This window comes from Salvelinus fontinalis, chromosome 25, assembly GCF_029448725.1.
Source record: "Salvelinus fontinalis isolate EN_2023a chromosome 25, ASM2944872v1, whole genome shotgun sequence".
Taxonomy (NCBI): Eukaryota; Metazoa; Chordata; class Actinopteri; order Salmoniformes; family Salmonidae; genus Salvelinus; species Salvelinus fontinalis.
The window spans coordinates 31,350,873-31,365,963 of record NC_074689.1 but is presented as its reverse complement, the minus strand read 5'-3'; the positions used below and the strand labels follow the sequence as shown (position 1 = coordinate 31,365,963).

General features: G+C 46.3%; 1 protein-coding gene across 1 annotated transcript; it reads left to right on the top strand.

The window, feature by feature from the left end:
- The first annotated feature begins 594 nt into the window (after nucleotides 1–594).
- LOC129823113 (E3 ubiquitin-protein ligase RNF31-like) lies at nucleotides 595–15,064 on the top strand. The gene is made up of 24 exons (XM_055881874.1): nucleotides 595–777; nucleotides 1,251–1,458; nucleotides 1,604–1,750; nucleotides 3,257–3,412; nucleotides 3,566–3,634; nucleotides 3,739–3,883; nucleotides 4,041–4,178; nucleotides 4,305–4,464; nucleotides 7,410–7,555; nucleotides 7,758–7,918; nucleotides 8,065–8,313; nucleotides 8,402–8,749; nucleotides 9,397–9,582; nucleotides 9,723–9,929; nucleotides 10,140–10,313; nucleotides 10,553–10,651; nucleotides 10,900–10,989; nucleotides 11,152–11,266; nucleotides 11,513–11,625; nucleotides 11,807–11,920; nucleotides 12,329–12,377; nucleotides 12,506–12,602; nucleotides 14,255–14,420; nucleotides 14,552–15,064. Exons 2-24 carry the CDS (start codon nucleotides 1,258–1,260, stop codon nucleotides 14,597–14,599), a joined length of 3,378 nt encoding a protein of 1,125 aa, XP_055737849.1. The 5' UTR covers nucleotides 595–777; nucleotides 1,251–1,257; the 3' UTR covers nucleotides 14,600–15,064.
- The last annotated feature ends 27 nt before the right edge of the window (nucleotides 15,065–15,091 follow it).

Sequence of the window (15,091 nt, the reverse complement as noted above, 5' to 3'; positions counted from 1 at the left end):
TTTGTTGTTATGGCTCAAGCCCTGATACTGACCACTACCGTATGGGTCACCTAGTCAGTGACCATATCATTGTCATTGCAAAAACTTCAATCACACTCTTCTTGTGTCTTGTGGGTTCTTCTTGCCAGATCACGATGAAAGGGCACTATTAATGATTAAAATAGCAGTTGCCTCCTCTAGTGGTAAACCAGAGAAAGTACAATCTTTGAACGTTGTACATTGAGCAAATGTTGTGCTTAGATCAGGGGTGTCAAACTCATTTCGCATCATCTAAGCCTTAGATGATTAAAAAAGCTTACACACAGAAGAGTTGAACTGGTCTTTTAAGTTATTTCTAATACTATGAATAATGAATGAAAGCAGTCCAACCATGAAAAGTACTGTTTCCAAGACAGTGTTCTGTGTTCAGTTCCAAGAAGACACGTGAACTGCAGTTTGTGGCTTTCATGATTGAGTGAATGATTGATTTATAACAATGTAATAATAACAATGTTTTTAACTGTAGTAAGCGTAACTACAGTAACTGCTATTATTTATAATACCGCTAGAGGGTAGTGTACATCAAGGTTTATTCTACATCGCTCCTCTCGATAACAACTTCCGCGTCAACTACATTTTCACTGTTGTTGTGACTTTAGCTAGCTGTGCTTTTGGAGACATGCTTCAGAAGACGGACGTGATACTATAAATGTAGCTACATTTTGCCTTGTTATAACAGTCAGTTTGATTCATAAGGACTTGGATCACGAAATACATCTGGAAACGCAGAAGATAAAGGTAAGGCAAGCAGTGGCACTGATCTGGCTGTCATGATAAACTTTCGATGTCGCCTTGCTAGCCAGTCATACATTAGCTAGAGCATAATTACGAATTGACTTGCCAGCCAGCTCAATGTGCCACTTCAATTTCAGAACATGCACTACTACAGCTAGCTAACTGTAAAGTTTACAGCTATCTAGAGTCACGTGTCATTTTGAGATAAAAGTTGAAACTTCAATGTACTTACATTTGAGCCATTTAGCAGAAGCTGTTATCCAGACAGAACTACTTATATTAGAAACGTTACCCTGGCGAGCGTTCTACCATTTGAGCTACCTTGGAGATATCCATGTTCACAGTAGACAGAGTAACTAGACGGTAACGTTACACCCAGATACATAAGAAATGACGGTAGGCCTACCTACTGCACATCAGTCAACAATCCCGTCCCTGAGTTGACCTACTGTCATTATTTATCTCTATCCCCCCAGTGTGTGAATGATGAGTACCCAGCCTGTCCCTTTCGAGGAGGTGCGGAGGAGAGCTGAGTCCCTCCTGTCCTATTCAGGCTCTGCCCAGGCATTGAAGGCTGATGTCCAGTTCATGGCCAATGTTCCCCTGTCCCTGTCTGACAAGTTTCACCACATCACAGCACAGACCATGGTGACACAGAACATAGCAGGGCACAGCAGGGAAGAGGTGAGGTTTTATATTCTGTCCAATCCAGTTGCCCCCTAAATGTATTTTTGTCTTTACTGTACGCCTTGCACCTTCAGATTTTCTTGTTAACCCCTCTGCCCTCCTGATCCCTTCTCCCCCACCTCTCCTCTCCTCCCTCCATCAGGTCCTAGAGTCTTTGGGACGGCTCTTTAAAGCCTTGAGCATCCTGGAGAAGTATGGCTGTAACCTGACCAGCCCCAGCAGGCCCAGGTACTGGCGCAGCGTCAAGCACAACAACCCAGTATTCAGGGCTACCGTGGACGCCATCAAGGTAAAGGAGGGCGACAGGCCTCTCTAAACCCAATGTATTTCTTTTTTTTCTCACCTTTATTTAACCAGGTAGGCCAGTTGAGAACAAGTTCTCATTTACAACTGCGACCTGGCCAAGATAAAGCAAAGCAGTGTGACACAAACAACACAGAGTTACACATGGGATAAACAAACGTACAGTCAATAACACAATAGAAAAGTCTATATACAGTGTGTGCAAATTAAGTAAGAATAGGGAGGTAAGGCAATAAACAGGCCGTAGTAGCGAAATAATTACAATTTCGCAAATAAACACTGGAGTGATAGATGTGCAGAATATGAATGTGCAAGTAAAGATACTGGGGTGCAAACGAGCAAAAAAACAAAACATTTTTAAAATAACAATATGGGGATGAGGTAGTTGGATTGGCTATTTACAGATGGGCTATGTAAGGGTGCAATGATCTGTAAGCTGCTCTGATAGCTGATGCTTAAAGTTAGTGATGGAGATATGAGTCTCCAGCTTCAGTGATTTTTGCAATTCGTTCCAGTCATTGGCAGCAGAGAACTGTAAGGAAAGGCGGCCAAAGAGGAATTGGCTTTGGGGGTGACCAGTGAAATATTCCTGCTGGAGCGCGTGCTACGGGTGGGTGCTGCTATGGTGACCAGTGAGCTGAGATAAGGCGGGGCTTTACCTAGCAAAGACTTATAGATGACCTGGAGCCAGTGGGTTTGGCGACGAATATGAAGCGAGGGCCAGCCAACGAGAGCATACAGGTCGCAGTGGTGGGTAGTATATGGGGCTTCGGTGACGAAACAGATGGCACTGTGATAGACTACATCCACTTTGCTGAGTAGAGTGTTGGAGGCTATTTTATAAATGACATCGCCGAAGTTGAGGATCGGTAGGATGGTCAGTTTTACGAGGGTATGTTTGGCAGCATGAGTGAAGGATGCTTTGTTGCGAAATAGGAAGCCGATTCTAGATTTAATTTTGGATTGGAGATGCTTAATATGAGTCTGGAAGGAGAGTTTACAGTCTAACCAGACGCCTAGGTATTTGTAGTTGTCCACATATTCTAAGTCAGAGCCGTCCAGAGTAGTGATGCTAGGCGGGCGGGCAGGTGCGGGCAGCGATCGGTTGAAGAGCATGCATTTAGTTTTACTTGCATTTAAGAGCAGTTGGAGGCAACGGAAGGAGAGTTGTAATGGCATTGAAGCTCGTCTGAAGGTTAGTTAACATAGTTCCTAAGTTCCTATCAGGAACTTACTGCCCTTATCTTATTATTACAAGATCATTATTGACTTCCTTGTGCATAGGACAGATTAGAGTCTATTGTTTTCACTACAAATAGTCAGATTGTTCAAAAAGGGAGTGGATCAATAAGCGATGTTTAAAAAGCCATATGGGTCATAGACATAGACCTATGGCAGTGGGTACCCAGTGATTTTTAAAGCATTTGAGTTTACTTTTTCACTAATTTGAGTCAACGGGGGTTTATTCTACTGTCTGCTATCTTTTCTACAGGGTGGCAGGTCAGTCCTGTTTCTCTACGGTTACACCAATCAGCAGCCAGACGGCCTCAGCTTCCCCGATGATGTCACAGATCCAGACGTTGGGAAGGTTGCTGCAGTAACCATTGAGGTCATGACCCTGCGCATGGAACTGGACATGCTTATCAAGGTGAACGTTCATATGAGAATCTAAGAGTGTTATTATCTAATTAAAATGTTTAAATTGTTCTACCTCTCAATTTGAGGATAACCACAAAGATGAGTTTCCATGTTTGATCTCTTGCTAACTCTTATGTGTTACTGTGTTGTTGTTGTCTGTCAGGGTACACATGCTCACCCAGAAATCTACAGCAATATAATCCCATCCCTTAGTCTACCGAAGACAAACCAGGTCTGTGTAACAACGTACAGTCGAGTGGTTAATCGGTTTGTCTGTTTCTACTTCTACCTTTTTCTGTGATACTGTTGTAATTAGGGCTATTCTGCTCTCTTTAGGAGAAACCAGAGCTGATGTCTGATGCGGTGGTCATCCCACCAGGAGAGGAGCATGGGGACAGGGGGAAAGACCTCCAGCCGCTATCTCCTCCACCCAAACCGGCTGCTAGTCCTGGACTAAGACACGCCCCCACCACTCCCACAGGTGAGACAGACAGCCACTCCCTGTACGAGTCTACCTGTCTGTCTTCTAACCCCACCAGCATATGTCATCTGCCTGTCTGTTGTACTGTCATTGGATGTCAAACTTATTGCGTATTGTTTATTGCTCCTCTCTCTCTCTCTCTCTCTCTCTCTTTCAGATGGGGGGTGTAATCTGTGCGGTGCCACTCCCTCTCTCCTCTGCCCACCCTGTGGTTCTCTTCCTTTCTGTCAGTCATGTGACCTCATCTACCACCGCCACCCGTCCAGAGCCAATCACAGGAGAGATAGAATACAGGGTAAGATATGGGTCATTGCTTTGACGATTTCAGGTCAAATCTCACTTTTAATCCAATATTTTTTTTGAATATTCTTACCCATTAATATGTAAACTAACACTTATCATCTTTAAACCCCCCCCGTAGAGACCTGTACCATCTGTGGTATGTCCCAAGTCTACGCCTCTTCCTCTACCTGTTCTCAGAGGCTGTGTCTGGAATGTGACAGACTGTACCATTCTCACCCTGACCGCGAGGGTCACAACAGGACACTGGTTACCCCCGCCAAACTAACAAGAGCTTTTAGGTTAGAAATGAGGATGTGTTATAATCGACTTTACACACACATGCACACATACACACACAAACCTGATCACTCACTTCTTCCACCATATGTCCACCAGATGCGTTTTGCCCTATGTTGTTTTTGTCAGATGTCTAGACCGCATCTTCCATACTTGATGCACATCCGCTTCGCAAGGCTGCAGTACGGTTTGCAGCATGGAGAAGATCATTTTTGACCTGTTTGACCAAAGCTAATAATTAAAACAGATGAAAGTTATTCTCATATGGACCTACTGGTTTCATCGGCTGCACACAAGGCCGCATTACAGGAATTCATCTAGTTTTTTTCTATCCTTCTGGCACATTCATCTAGTTTTTTTCTAACCTTCTGGCACATTCATCTAGTTTGTTTCTATCCTTCTGGCACATTCATCTAGTTTGTTTCTAACCTTCTGGCACATTCATCTAGTTTGTTTCTAACCTTCTGGCACATTCATCTAGTTTGTTTCTATCCTTCTGGCACATTCATCTAGTTTGTTTCTAACCTTCTGGCACATTCATCTAGTTTGTTTCTAACCTTCTGGCACATTCATCTAGTTTTTTTCTAACCTTCTGGCACATTCATCTAGTTTGTTTCTAACCTTCTGGCACATTCATCTAGTTTGTTTCTAACCTTCTGGCACATTCATCTCGAGCAAGATCACTAAACTGAACTGGTTGTTCCCATATAGAGTAGGCTACTGATTTCAAATCACTAGTTTGTCCTGCATGATGGCACGCTAAATTACGCACAGAACAGTTATGTGGATATTCATTTTGCACCCCATTCTGTTGGCTGGTTTCCTGAAAACTATCCAACAGGGCGCGCTGCCTTTTATGAACCTCCGTTTGTACCAGCGCACGGTTTTGCTACGCACAAGTTGAAAATATTGAACTCATGTGGTACACAGGACGCACCTAGCGCAGCATCCCAACCTAGTGCAGCATCCCAACCTAGCGCAGCATCCCAACCTAGTGCAGCATCCCAACCTAGTGCAGCATCCCAACCTAGCGCAGCATCCCAACCTAGCGCAGCATCCCAACCTAGCGCAGCATCCCAACCTAGCGCAGCATCCCATCCCAACCTAGCGCAGCATCCCAACCTAGCGCAGCATCCCAACCTAGCTAGCATCCCAACCTAGTGTAGCATCCCAACCTAGCGCAGCATCCCAACCTAGCGCAGCATCCCAACCTAGTGCAGCATCCCAACCTAGCGCAGCATCCCAACCTAGCGCAGCATCCCAACCTAGCGCAGCATCCCAACCAAGCGCAGCATCCAATCCTAGTGCAGCATCCCATCCTAGTGCAGCATCCCAACCTAGTGTAGCTTCCTAACCTAGCGCAGCATCCAATCCTAGTGCAGCATCCCATCCTAGTGCAGCATCCCAACCTAGCGCAGCATCCCAACCTAGTGCAGCATCCAATCCTAGTGCAGCATCCCATCCTAGTGCAGCATCCCAACCTAGCGCAGCATCCCAACCTAGTGCAGCATCCAATCCTAGTGCAGCATCCCATCCTAGTGCAGCATCCCAACCTAGCTAGCATCCCAACCTAGTGCAGCATCCCATCCTAGTGCAGCATCCCAACCTAGCGCAGCATCCCAACCTAGCGCAGGATCCCAACCAAGCGCAGCATCCCAACCTAGTGCAGCATCCCAACCTGGTGCAGCATCCAATCCTAGTGCAGCATCCCAACCTAGCGCAGCATCCCAACCTAGTGTAGCATCCCAACCAAGCGCAGCATCCCAACCTAGTGCAGGATCCCAACCTAGCGCAACATCCCAACCTAGCTAGCATCCCAACCTAGCTCAGCATCCCAACCTAGTGTAGCATCCCAACCTAGTGCAGCATCCAATCCTAGCGCAGCATCCCAACCTAGCTAGCATCCCAACCTAGTGCAGCATCCAATCCTAGTGCAGCATCCCATCCTAGTGCAGCATCCCAACCTAGCGCAGCATCCCAATCCTAGCGCAGCATCCCAACCTAGCTAGCATCCCAACCTAGTGCAGCATCCCAACCTAGTGCAGCATCCAATCCTAGTGCAGCATCCCATCCTAGCGCAGCATCCCAACCTAGTGCAGCATCCAATCCTAGTGCAGCATCCAATCCTAGTGCAGCATCCCAACCTAGCGCAGCATCCAAACCAAGCGCAGCATCCAATCCTAGTGCAGCATCCCAACCTAGCGCAGCATCCCAACCTAGTGAAGCATCCAATCCTAGTGCAGCATCCCAACCTAGCGCAGCATCCCAACCTAGTGCATCATCCAATCCTAGTGCAGCATCCCAACCTAGCGCAGCATCCCAACCTAGCGCAGCATCCCAACCTAGTGCAGCATCCAATCCTAGCGCAGCATCCCAACCTAGCGCAGCATCCCAACCTAGTGCAGCATCCAATCCTAGTGCAGCATCCCAACCTAGTGCAGCATCCCAACATAGCGCAGCATCCCAACCTAGTGCTGCGGACTGCTCCACTGACGCTGAATGACTTCCCAGCGGAACGTAAAGAGTTTGAGGCGTCTGCTGGACACAAAGCTTTCTTCTCACTCGTGTTTCTTCTCTTTTCTAGCTTCTCTCTTTCCTCTCACTCGTGTTTCTTCTCTTTTCTAGCTACTCTCTTTCCTCTCACTCGTGTTTCTACTCTTTTCTAGCTTCTCTCTTTCCTCTCACTCGTGTGTCTTCTCTTTTCTAGCCTCTTTTTCCTCTCACTCGTGTTTCTTCTCTTTTCTAGCCTCTTTTTCCTCTCACTCGTGTTTCTTCTCTTTTCTAGCCTCTCTTTCCTCTCACTCGTGTGTCTTCTCTTTTCTAGCTTCTCTCTTTCCTCTCACTCGTGTTTCTTCTCTTTTCTAGCTTCTCTCTTTCCTCTCACTCGTGTTTCTTCTCTTTTCTAGCCTCTCTCTTTCCTCTCACTCGTGTTTCTTCTCTTTTCTAGCCTCTCTCTTTCCTCATGGGAGTGTGCTCAGTGCACTACAGTCAACGAGGTGAAAGCCGTGCTGTGTGTGACCTGTGAACGACCCCGTCTAGCCATCGCTTCCCTTATAGATCAGGAGGACCCGGGGCAGCCGCCACCCAACCCAGGTCACATTCATATACACGTCTCAACTGTTGAGTAGTTTTCATGTGACGTTCATTTGAACAACACATCAGTCACCTGTCCTGTCCTGTTTGAGGTGTTCACGTCACCTGTGCCTCTATATCAGTGATAATAATGACACATTACTAGAAGCTAAGATCAATACCAGGCTGTCTGTTTATCTACCCTCTCTGACCTCTTTCATAGAGTGGCAGTGTAAGAGCTGTACGGTGGTGAACCAAGGCAGCAGTATACTGTGTGAGGTGTGTGAGCGCCCCCGTCTGGCCACCCGTCCCTCTATCACGCCAGTACTCAACAGTACTCCAGTACTCCCCATGCCAGGACCCACGGCAGACAAGGAAACAGAGGTTACACACCACCCCGGTGGTTTAAATACTCTCTAGAGTTGGAATGCTCTGTGAGATCTAATCATTCAAGCGTATCTTTTTGGTTTTAATCTTTCACAATCTCTCCCCGTCCCTGCCTCTCTCCGATGCTGCTTCTCTCTCTGTAGTGGATGTGTCAGTTCTGCACCTATGTGAACTCTCCTCCTGCAGTGGTTTGTGAGGTGTGCAACCTGCCGTGCAAAGATCCTGCAGTCACCAGTCCCAAGTCCCTCCTCCTGCAGTCTCCAGTCAAAGACTTTGTCCCGCTTCCTGTGACGCCCCAGGTCCCTCCCGGGATCTCTTCCAGGGTAAACATCGACATTAAGAGACAGAACCTGATGAGGGATGAAGGGCTGAAGCTTGTCCATCATATACGAGTAGGTGGCTTTTGAACTGACTCTAAATGTGAATTAAAACCACATTAACTGGTATTATTCTAACTTCTAAATTGATGTTCTTCCTCAGAAGGGAGAGAAGAAGGGAGTGGGCCCTGAGGAGGTGTACGCAGCCCTCTGTGTTTCCAGGGGCAGCAACGTCAACCCCTGTGATTGGCTGAAATCAGAGCTGCCTCACCTACTGGATGAGATCTGTGCCATGGCAGCTTCGGCAGCTTTGCAGAACTTCAAAGCAAGGGTTTCTGGGCCGCAGGATAACACAGAGAGGGATAGGGGGTCGACAGAGCAACAGAGTCCCAGTGTGCTGCTGGGTGAGGGTGTGCAGCTGTCCAGGGTTGAAGCCAAGCATGCATGGCTGGCAGCAGGGGGTGACACTGAGAGAGCAGTCCGTCAGCTGCTCAGAGACAGACAGGCCAAGGTGAGAACCAGACCTTTCACCTGACCCTAATGGTCACTCAAAACTGATATGGCTAATCACTTTAGATATCCACTGAAATAACCAAGCGTTCACTAGACCCATCTGTGGGCTTGTGGTTAGATTGTCAGCCCTGAGGTTGGAAGGTTGGGAGTTTGATCCCAGGCCGAGTCATACCAAAGACTAAAAATGGGACCTGAGGTGACTCTGCTTGACACAGATAGTCTTGTGCTCCTATGAGCCATTCCAACTCGTGCAAGGCTACTTACTGAGCTAGTCTGTGTCACAATTAAGCCTGTATGCAAAGTATACTGCAGTTTAAAAAAATTGTCAGGTAGCAGACGCTCTTATCCAAAGCGACTTAGAGGAGCAATTAGGTTGAAATGCCTTGCTCATGGGCACATCAGCAAATGTTTAATCTAGTTGGCTCAGGGATTCAAATCAGCGACCATTCAGTTAATGGCCCGGCGCTCTTAACCGCTAGGCTACCTGCACCAAATCAACGTTTATTTGTCACGTGCACAGGATACAGCAGGTGTAAACGTCCAGTGAAATGCTTACTTGCAAGCTCCTCAACAATGCAGTAATACTAAGAGATATAAAAGAGCTGTTTCCACTCTGACTGGGTCTGGTCTGTCTCTGCTATGTAGATGCGGGAGCTGCGTTCTCTGGGCTTCCGGGAGGCATCGCAGTGTGAGGAGGCTCTACGTCTGAGTGGAGGAGAGGTGCGGGGGGCTCTGTCCCTGCTGCAGCGGCCCCTCCTAGAGCCCTTCCACCAGCGCATCTGGAGCGACCAGCCAGAGGCCCCCATTGATGCCAAGAACCCTGACAAGCAGGTACTGCAGAGAGTGTGTGTCTGAGAGAGACAGAGAGAGAGCATGCACAAGTCAACTAAACTGCATTTTTCAAAGCCATAGATAACACAAATAATCTGATTGTTGTTCATCATCATCATTACCCTCCATTGTCCTCTCAGAGGATGTGCAGGCGCCTGCTGGCGTTGTACGAGCTGCCCAGCTGGGGGCGCTGTGAGCTGGCCCTGTCTCTACTCCAGGAGCCTGATGCCCAGTACTCCCTGGAGGACGTCATCCAGGCCGTCAGAGAGTCCCAGGACAGGGAGTTCCTCCGCCGCCTCCTCAACAACGAGTGCCCCTGCTGCCTCAGCATCTTCCCACACAGCAAGGTGGGCTGCTGGGAATTTGGTTGAGTTTGTGTGGAATGGTGTAGCTACATTGCACTGCATGTTGTTTTGTCATTCTTTAGTACAATTGACCGACTGTAACTTTCACTTTGGTGCCCTCCTCTCTCAGATATGGTGCTTAATTTCCTATAAACTGTTAATACAGGTATGTGGGTTATTGGATTAATGCTATGTATTCTCTGTACATCTCAGATGCAGTCCCTGACCTCGTGTCAGTGCTCGGTGTGCCACGAGTGTTTCACACAGCACTTCACCATCGCTGTGAGAGACAAACACATCAGAGACATGGTGTGTCCTGTGTGTGCAGGACCAGACATCAACGACCCTGAGCACCTGGACAGCTACTTCTTCACTCTGGACATTCAGGTGAGAAGATGAAGAATAATCAACTTTATTTGGAATGGAAGATATGGAGATAGAAGTGAGAGATCCAGTTAGCGGTTACCTGTTTTCTTTTTTCAGAAATTCCAATTTGAGCATTTTTGGAAAGCGTCTACAATTTTGCATCCCTTGGAGGGCTATAGGTAGATTGAAATGGGACGATCATGAGCTGCTGCTGGTTGTGTTTCATGTTTATAACATTGTTATTGGTGCCGTGTGTTTAGCTGAGAGACTGTCTGGATCGTGAGGTGTACGAGCTCTTCCACAAGAAGCTGATGGAACATGCTCTGATGAAGGATCCCATGTTCCTGTGGTGTTGTCACGTGAGTGGGTTTCTAACCAGCTCCATCACATCAACAGTTACGTCTCTACTGTATTTCCCTTTTCATTCAGGGAAAGGGGGGATACCTAGTCAGTTGTCCAACTGAATGTATTCAACTGAAATGTGTCTTCCGCATCAGAGAGTTGCGGGGGGCTGCCTTAATCGACATCCATGTTTTCGGCGCTCAGGGGAACAGGCTACCTGCCGCCACTCTCACCACTCTCTCCTCCCTCCTTCTTCCCTTCTCAGTGCACCTTTGGGTTTATCTATGATGGAAACCAATTCAAAGTCACCTGCCCCACGTGTATGAAGAGCTTTTGTAACCAATGCAAAAAGCCTGTAAGTACAAAAGATACCTGTTGTTACCTTGCCTGCCATGTATTGTGTAATTTCATAGCCACGTGTATGTGGGACCCAAATAATGATGCCTGTCTCTCTTTCTCTCTCTCTATCTCTCCCTCTATTTCTCTCCATCTCTCTCCCTCTCTCTCTCTCTGTCAGTGGGAAGCTCAGCACCAGGATGTATCCTGTGAGCAGTTCCAGTTGTGGAAGAGAGAGAATGACCCTGACTACCAGAGACAGGGACTGGCCGGGTTCCTGCGGGACAACGGCATCAGTGAGTCAGTCAGCCTAGACATTCTGCAGTTATTGGCTCATATTCACAAAGAGTATGATTGCTGATATACGATCAGATTTCCTTTTGAAGTTAATGATAAATACGATTATCTGGACAGATAGGGCCTGGTCCTAGATCAGCACTTCTACTTTGAGACTCTTGACTCCTGGCACACAATGCCATCTCATCACCATCATCATAATTGTTATAACACGATGATGTGGCCCTTCTCATCTCTCTACGTAGCCTGTCCTCACTGCAGGTTCCAGTATGCCTTGACCAAAGGGGGCTGCATGCACTTCAGCTGCACCCAATGCAGATACCAGTTCTGCAGCGGCTGCAACAATCCCTTCCACACTGTAAGTCACATAAAAGGGACTGCATGGAGTACCATATTTGTCACTAAATGGATTCAGTCAGAGAGAAGGATCTCCCTTTCCCCCAGGGCTTTCTTATCATACATTCACAGTCTCATGTCTGTTTCCTTTTTTGCTTTCCCTTCTTCACCCATTTCCCTCCCCCTCCCTCCCTCTCTCTCAGACGGCTTGTAAAACAGTCCAGTGTAAGATCACAGGTCTCCATGCTCATCACCCACGAGACTGTCTCTTCTACCTCAGGGACTGGGAGCCTGCCAGACTACAGGCCCTGCTGCAGGTACAGAGACGAGGGATGTTCTGGGAACGTTACAGGGGGCAATGTCCTGGGAATGTTCTGGGAACGTTACAGAGGGAATGTTCGGGGAATGTTCTGGGAACGTTACAGAAGGAATGTTCTGGGAACGTTACAGAGGGAATGTTTTGGGAACGTTACAGAAGGAATGTTCTGGGAACGTTACAGAGGGAATGTTCCGGGAATGTTCTGGGAACGTTACAGAAGGAATGTTCTGGGAACGTTACAGAAGGAATGTTCTGGGAACGTTACAGAGATAATGTTCTGGGAATGTTATTGAGAATGTTCAGGGAATATTACAGGGGAAATGTTTTGGGAATGTTCTGGTAACATTAAATGGTTGTCATTTCAATGTTGTGTTTCTGAGCTGAGTTGTTTGTATTTTGTCCACAGAGGAATGCTGTTGAGTTCAACACAGACCCCCCTAATGGGACACAGACTGGTGAGAGTGACCTCTTGTTTATCCTCTCTTAGATCCCAGATCTGTGAGAACTTGACACTATTTTTTTTTCTCTTTCTGCCCACACTTGAATTTTTTCTTTCTGTCTGACTCCTTTCTGTGTGACTCAGACGCGTGCGGAGTGATGGAGCAGAAGGACGAGGGGGGTCAGCAGATTGACTCACCCTGTGGAGTCCAAACTCAGCCAGTACAAGCTGGACTCTGCAAGTGAGTTACACACACACATAGTTGAAAATACCTTATTGTTTATTTGTGCACTACACACACACGCACACACGCACGCACGCACACACAATTGTATTGGATTTAATTGTAGAGGAGAGTGGGGTAAATTGAGAATTTTTTTACATTCAGGTGGTTCAAGGGAAATACAGTATTCTTTCTAATAAAGATATCTACATATATTTCAGGATGTTGTGTATCCCTGGAAATAATCAGAATTGTCCAAAAAAGCCTCCCGAGTGGCGCAGCGGTCTAAGGCACTGCAGTGCTAGCTGCGTCACTACAGATCCTGGTTCGATCCTAGGCTGTGTTGCAACCGGCTGCAACCGGGAGACCCATGAGACGGCGCACAATTGGCCCAGTGTCGTCCAGGTTTGGCTGGCTAGGTTGTCCTTGTCCCATTGCACTCTATCGAGTCCTGTGGCGGACCGGGCACAATGCACGCTGACACGGTCGTCAGGTGTACAGTGTTTCCTCTGACACATTGGTGCGGCTGGCTTCCGGGTTAAGCGGGCATTGTGTCAAGAAGCAGTGCGGCTTGGTTGGGTTGTGTTTCGGAGGACGCGCGGCTCTCGACCTTCGCCTCTCCCGAGTCCGTACGGGAGTTGCAGCGATGGGACAAGACTGTAACTACCAATTGGGGAGAAAAAGGGGTGAATAAAAATGATTTGTACAAAAAAAAGTGGCCTCTTGGCACAACTTACGTAAGTTGAGCTGCGGAACAGGGTAAGTTAAGTCTCCAACAAATTTCTGTACTGAATGAAATATTACCACTACCTTTTTTAAAACCATGCCTATCTTCATTTCCCAAACACAATTCGAACCCAATCACAATCGCTTTTTTGTCTTTTAATCATTTGAATCATCTTTTAACACAGGTTTAACACCTAACAAACACTTTGCCTTGCATTATCTTTTGGAAGAAAAAGTTAACTTGCCATTGGTTCAACCATTGGCTCAACTTACCCAGTGGCAAACATTTTGACTATATAATCCCACACAGCTACAAGGATGCATTTTTATGCTAGGTTGAGGACCCGATATTGAAGCTCATAGAGACGCAACTGATGTATAGAACAATCTTAAAATGATCTACTTTGGTTTAGATACAAGCATCATGAAACCTCTAACACAATACATTCATTTGACTTGGTGAAAATACGCTTTTTGGACCTAACTTGCGTTCCACTTTTTCCATGTGATTTCTTCCTTCACAGACTCCATGAAATGATGACCTCTTCCTAAATAGTTGGCCAAATTATATATTTTGTGTATGGTTTCTTAGAAACAAGGGTGGCTCAACTTACCCCACTCTGCCCTATTGACGATATGTCATGAAAAATGAATGATATTTATGCAGTAAGGCCTGAGGAGGTGTGGTAAATGGCCAATATACCATGACTAATAGCCCTTAGCCGTATCTCAGGGGTTCGTGCTATTATAAACTGGTTACCAATGTAATTGGAGCAGTAAAAAGTAATGTTTTGTCATACCAGTGGTATACGGTCTGATATATCACGGCTGTCAGCCAAACAGCTTTCAGGGCTCGAACCACCCAGTTTATAATCAATTTTAAACCACTTTTTCTGGCTGTTAGGCTGTTCTCACTCTGTCTGTCTCTGTGTGTGCCATTGTAGTAAACACTACAGAGAGTATCTGGTTAGTCTCATCAACGGACACACCCTGGACCCCGCTATTCTCTACGACCAACAAGAGGTGACAGTTGCCTGCAAGAGGTACCAGGTGGAGGAGCAACAAGGGGAGGGGGAGGATGACAGGGTGTACAAGGCTCGACTGCTGAAGGTCAGTCATCACTCAGTTAGGCTTGTGTCCTCACTGGAAGTTTGCACTAAATCGTTTCTATGTTAATTTTGATGTAGTGTTTTTGTTGTGGTTCAGATTGTGTGAAAGTGTAATTTACTCTTTCTTTACAGAAACTGATGGAAGTACCACTTGGAGAAAAGGTTCCTCGGATGAGATGAAAATTTATTTAAAAGATTTTATTATCCATTTTAAGGAAAGTACAGGTATCCTATTTGCAAACAGCATCGGGTTTCAAACCTCCCCCCACATAGCATTACCAACCTAGCTGTTATATTACATCTCATTGAAGTTTAACATGCTTTGTTTGTTATATGGTTCATTAGATTTCTGAAATAATTTTGTTCACAATTACACATCTACAGGTAGTATCTCAATTTCCTCTCTGTACAAGGATAAAGCTGCAAAGGAAGACTTACAAGAAATACATGATCTCTCTTTCTGGTTTATTTTGATTAAATATATGAGTTTAAAATACAGCACTAAACAATTTTAGAACTTATAAGGGGAAGGTGTCTGTCATCTTCAAAATGGCAGTCAATATTGTGAGATCAATAGCACATACTATACAGAGTGTAACATTAAGGTATGCCATGCAATAAAGTATTTTATTGATTTAAAAATGACTTTTGTGACCGGTCTCAATTTAGTCT

Bases quoted from the DNA above. Each gene is read 5' to 3' on its own strand.
- LOC129823113 (XM_055881874.1), top strand. From the start codon at position 1,258: ATGATGAGTACCCAGCCTGTCCCTTTCGAGGAGGTGCGGAGGAGAGCT. The intron at 9,583-9,722 runs GTACTGCAGAGA...TTGTCCTCTCAG, and splicing joins CCAAGAACCCTGACAAGCAG to AGGATGTGCAGGCGCCTGCT. The intron at 11,921-12,328 runs GTACAGAGACGA...TTTTGTCCACAG, and splicing joins GACTACAGGCCCTGCTGCAG to AGGAATGCTGTTGAGTTCAA.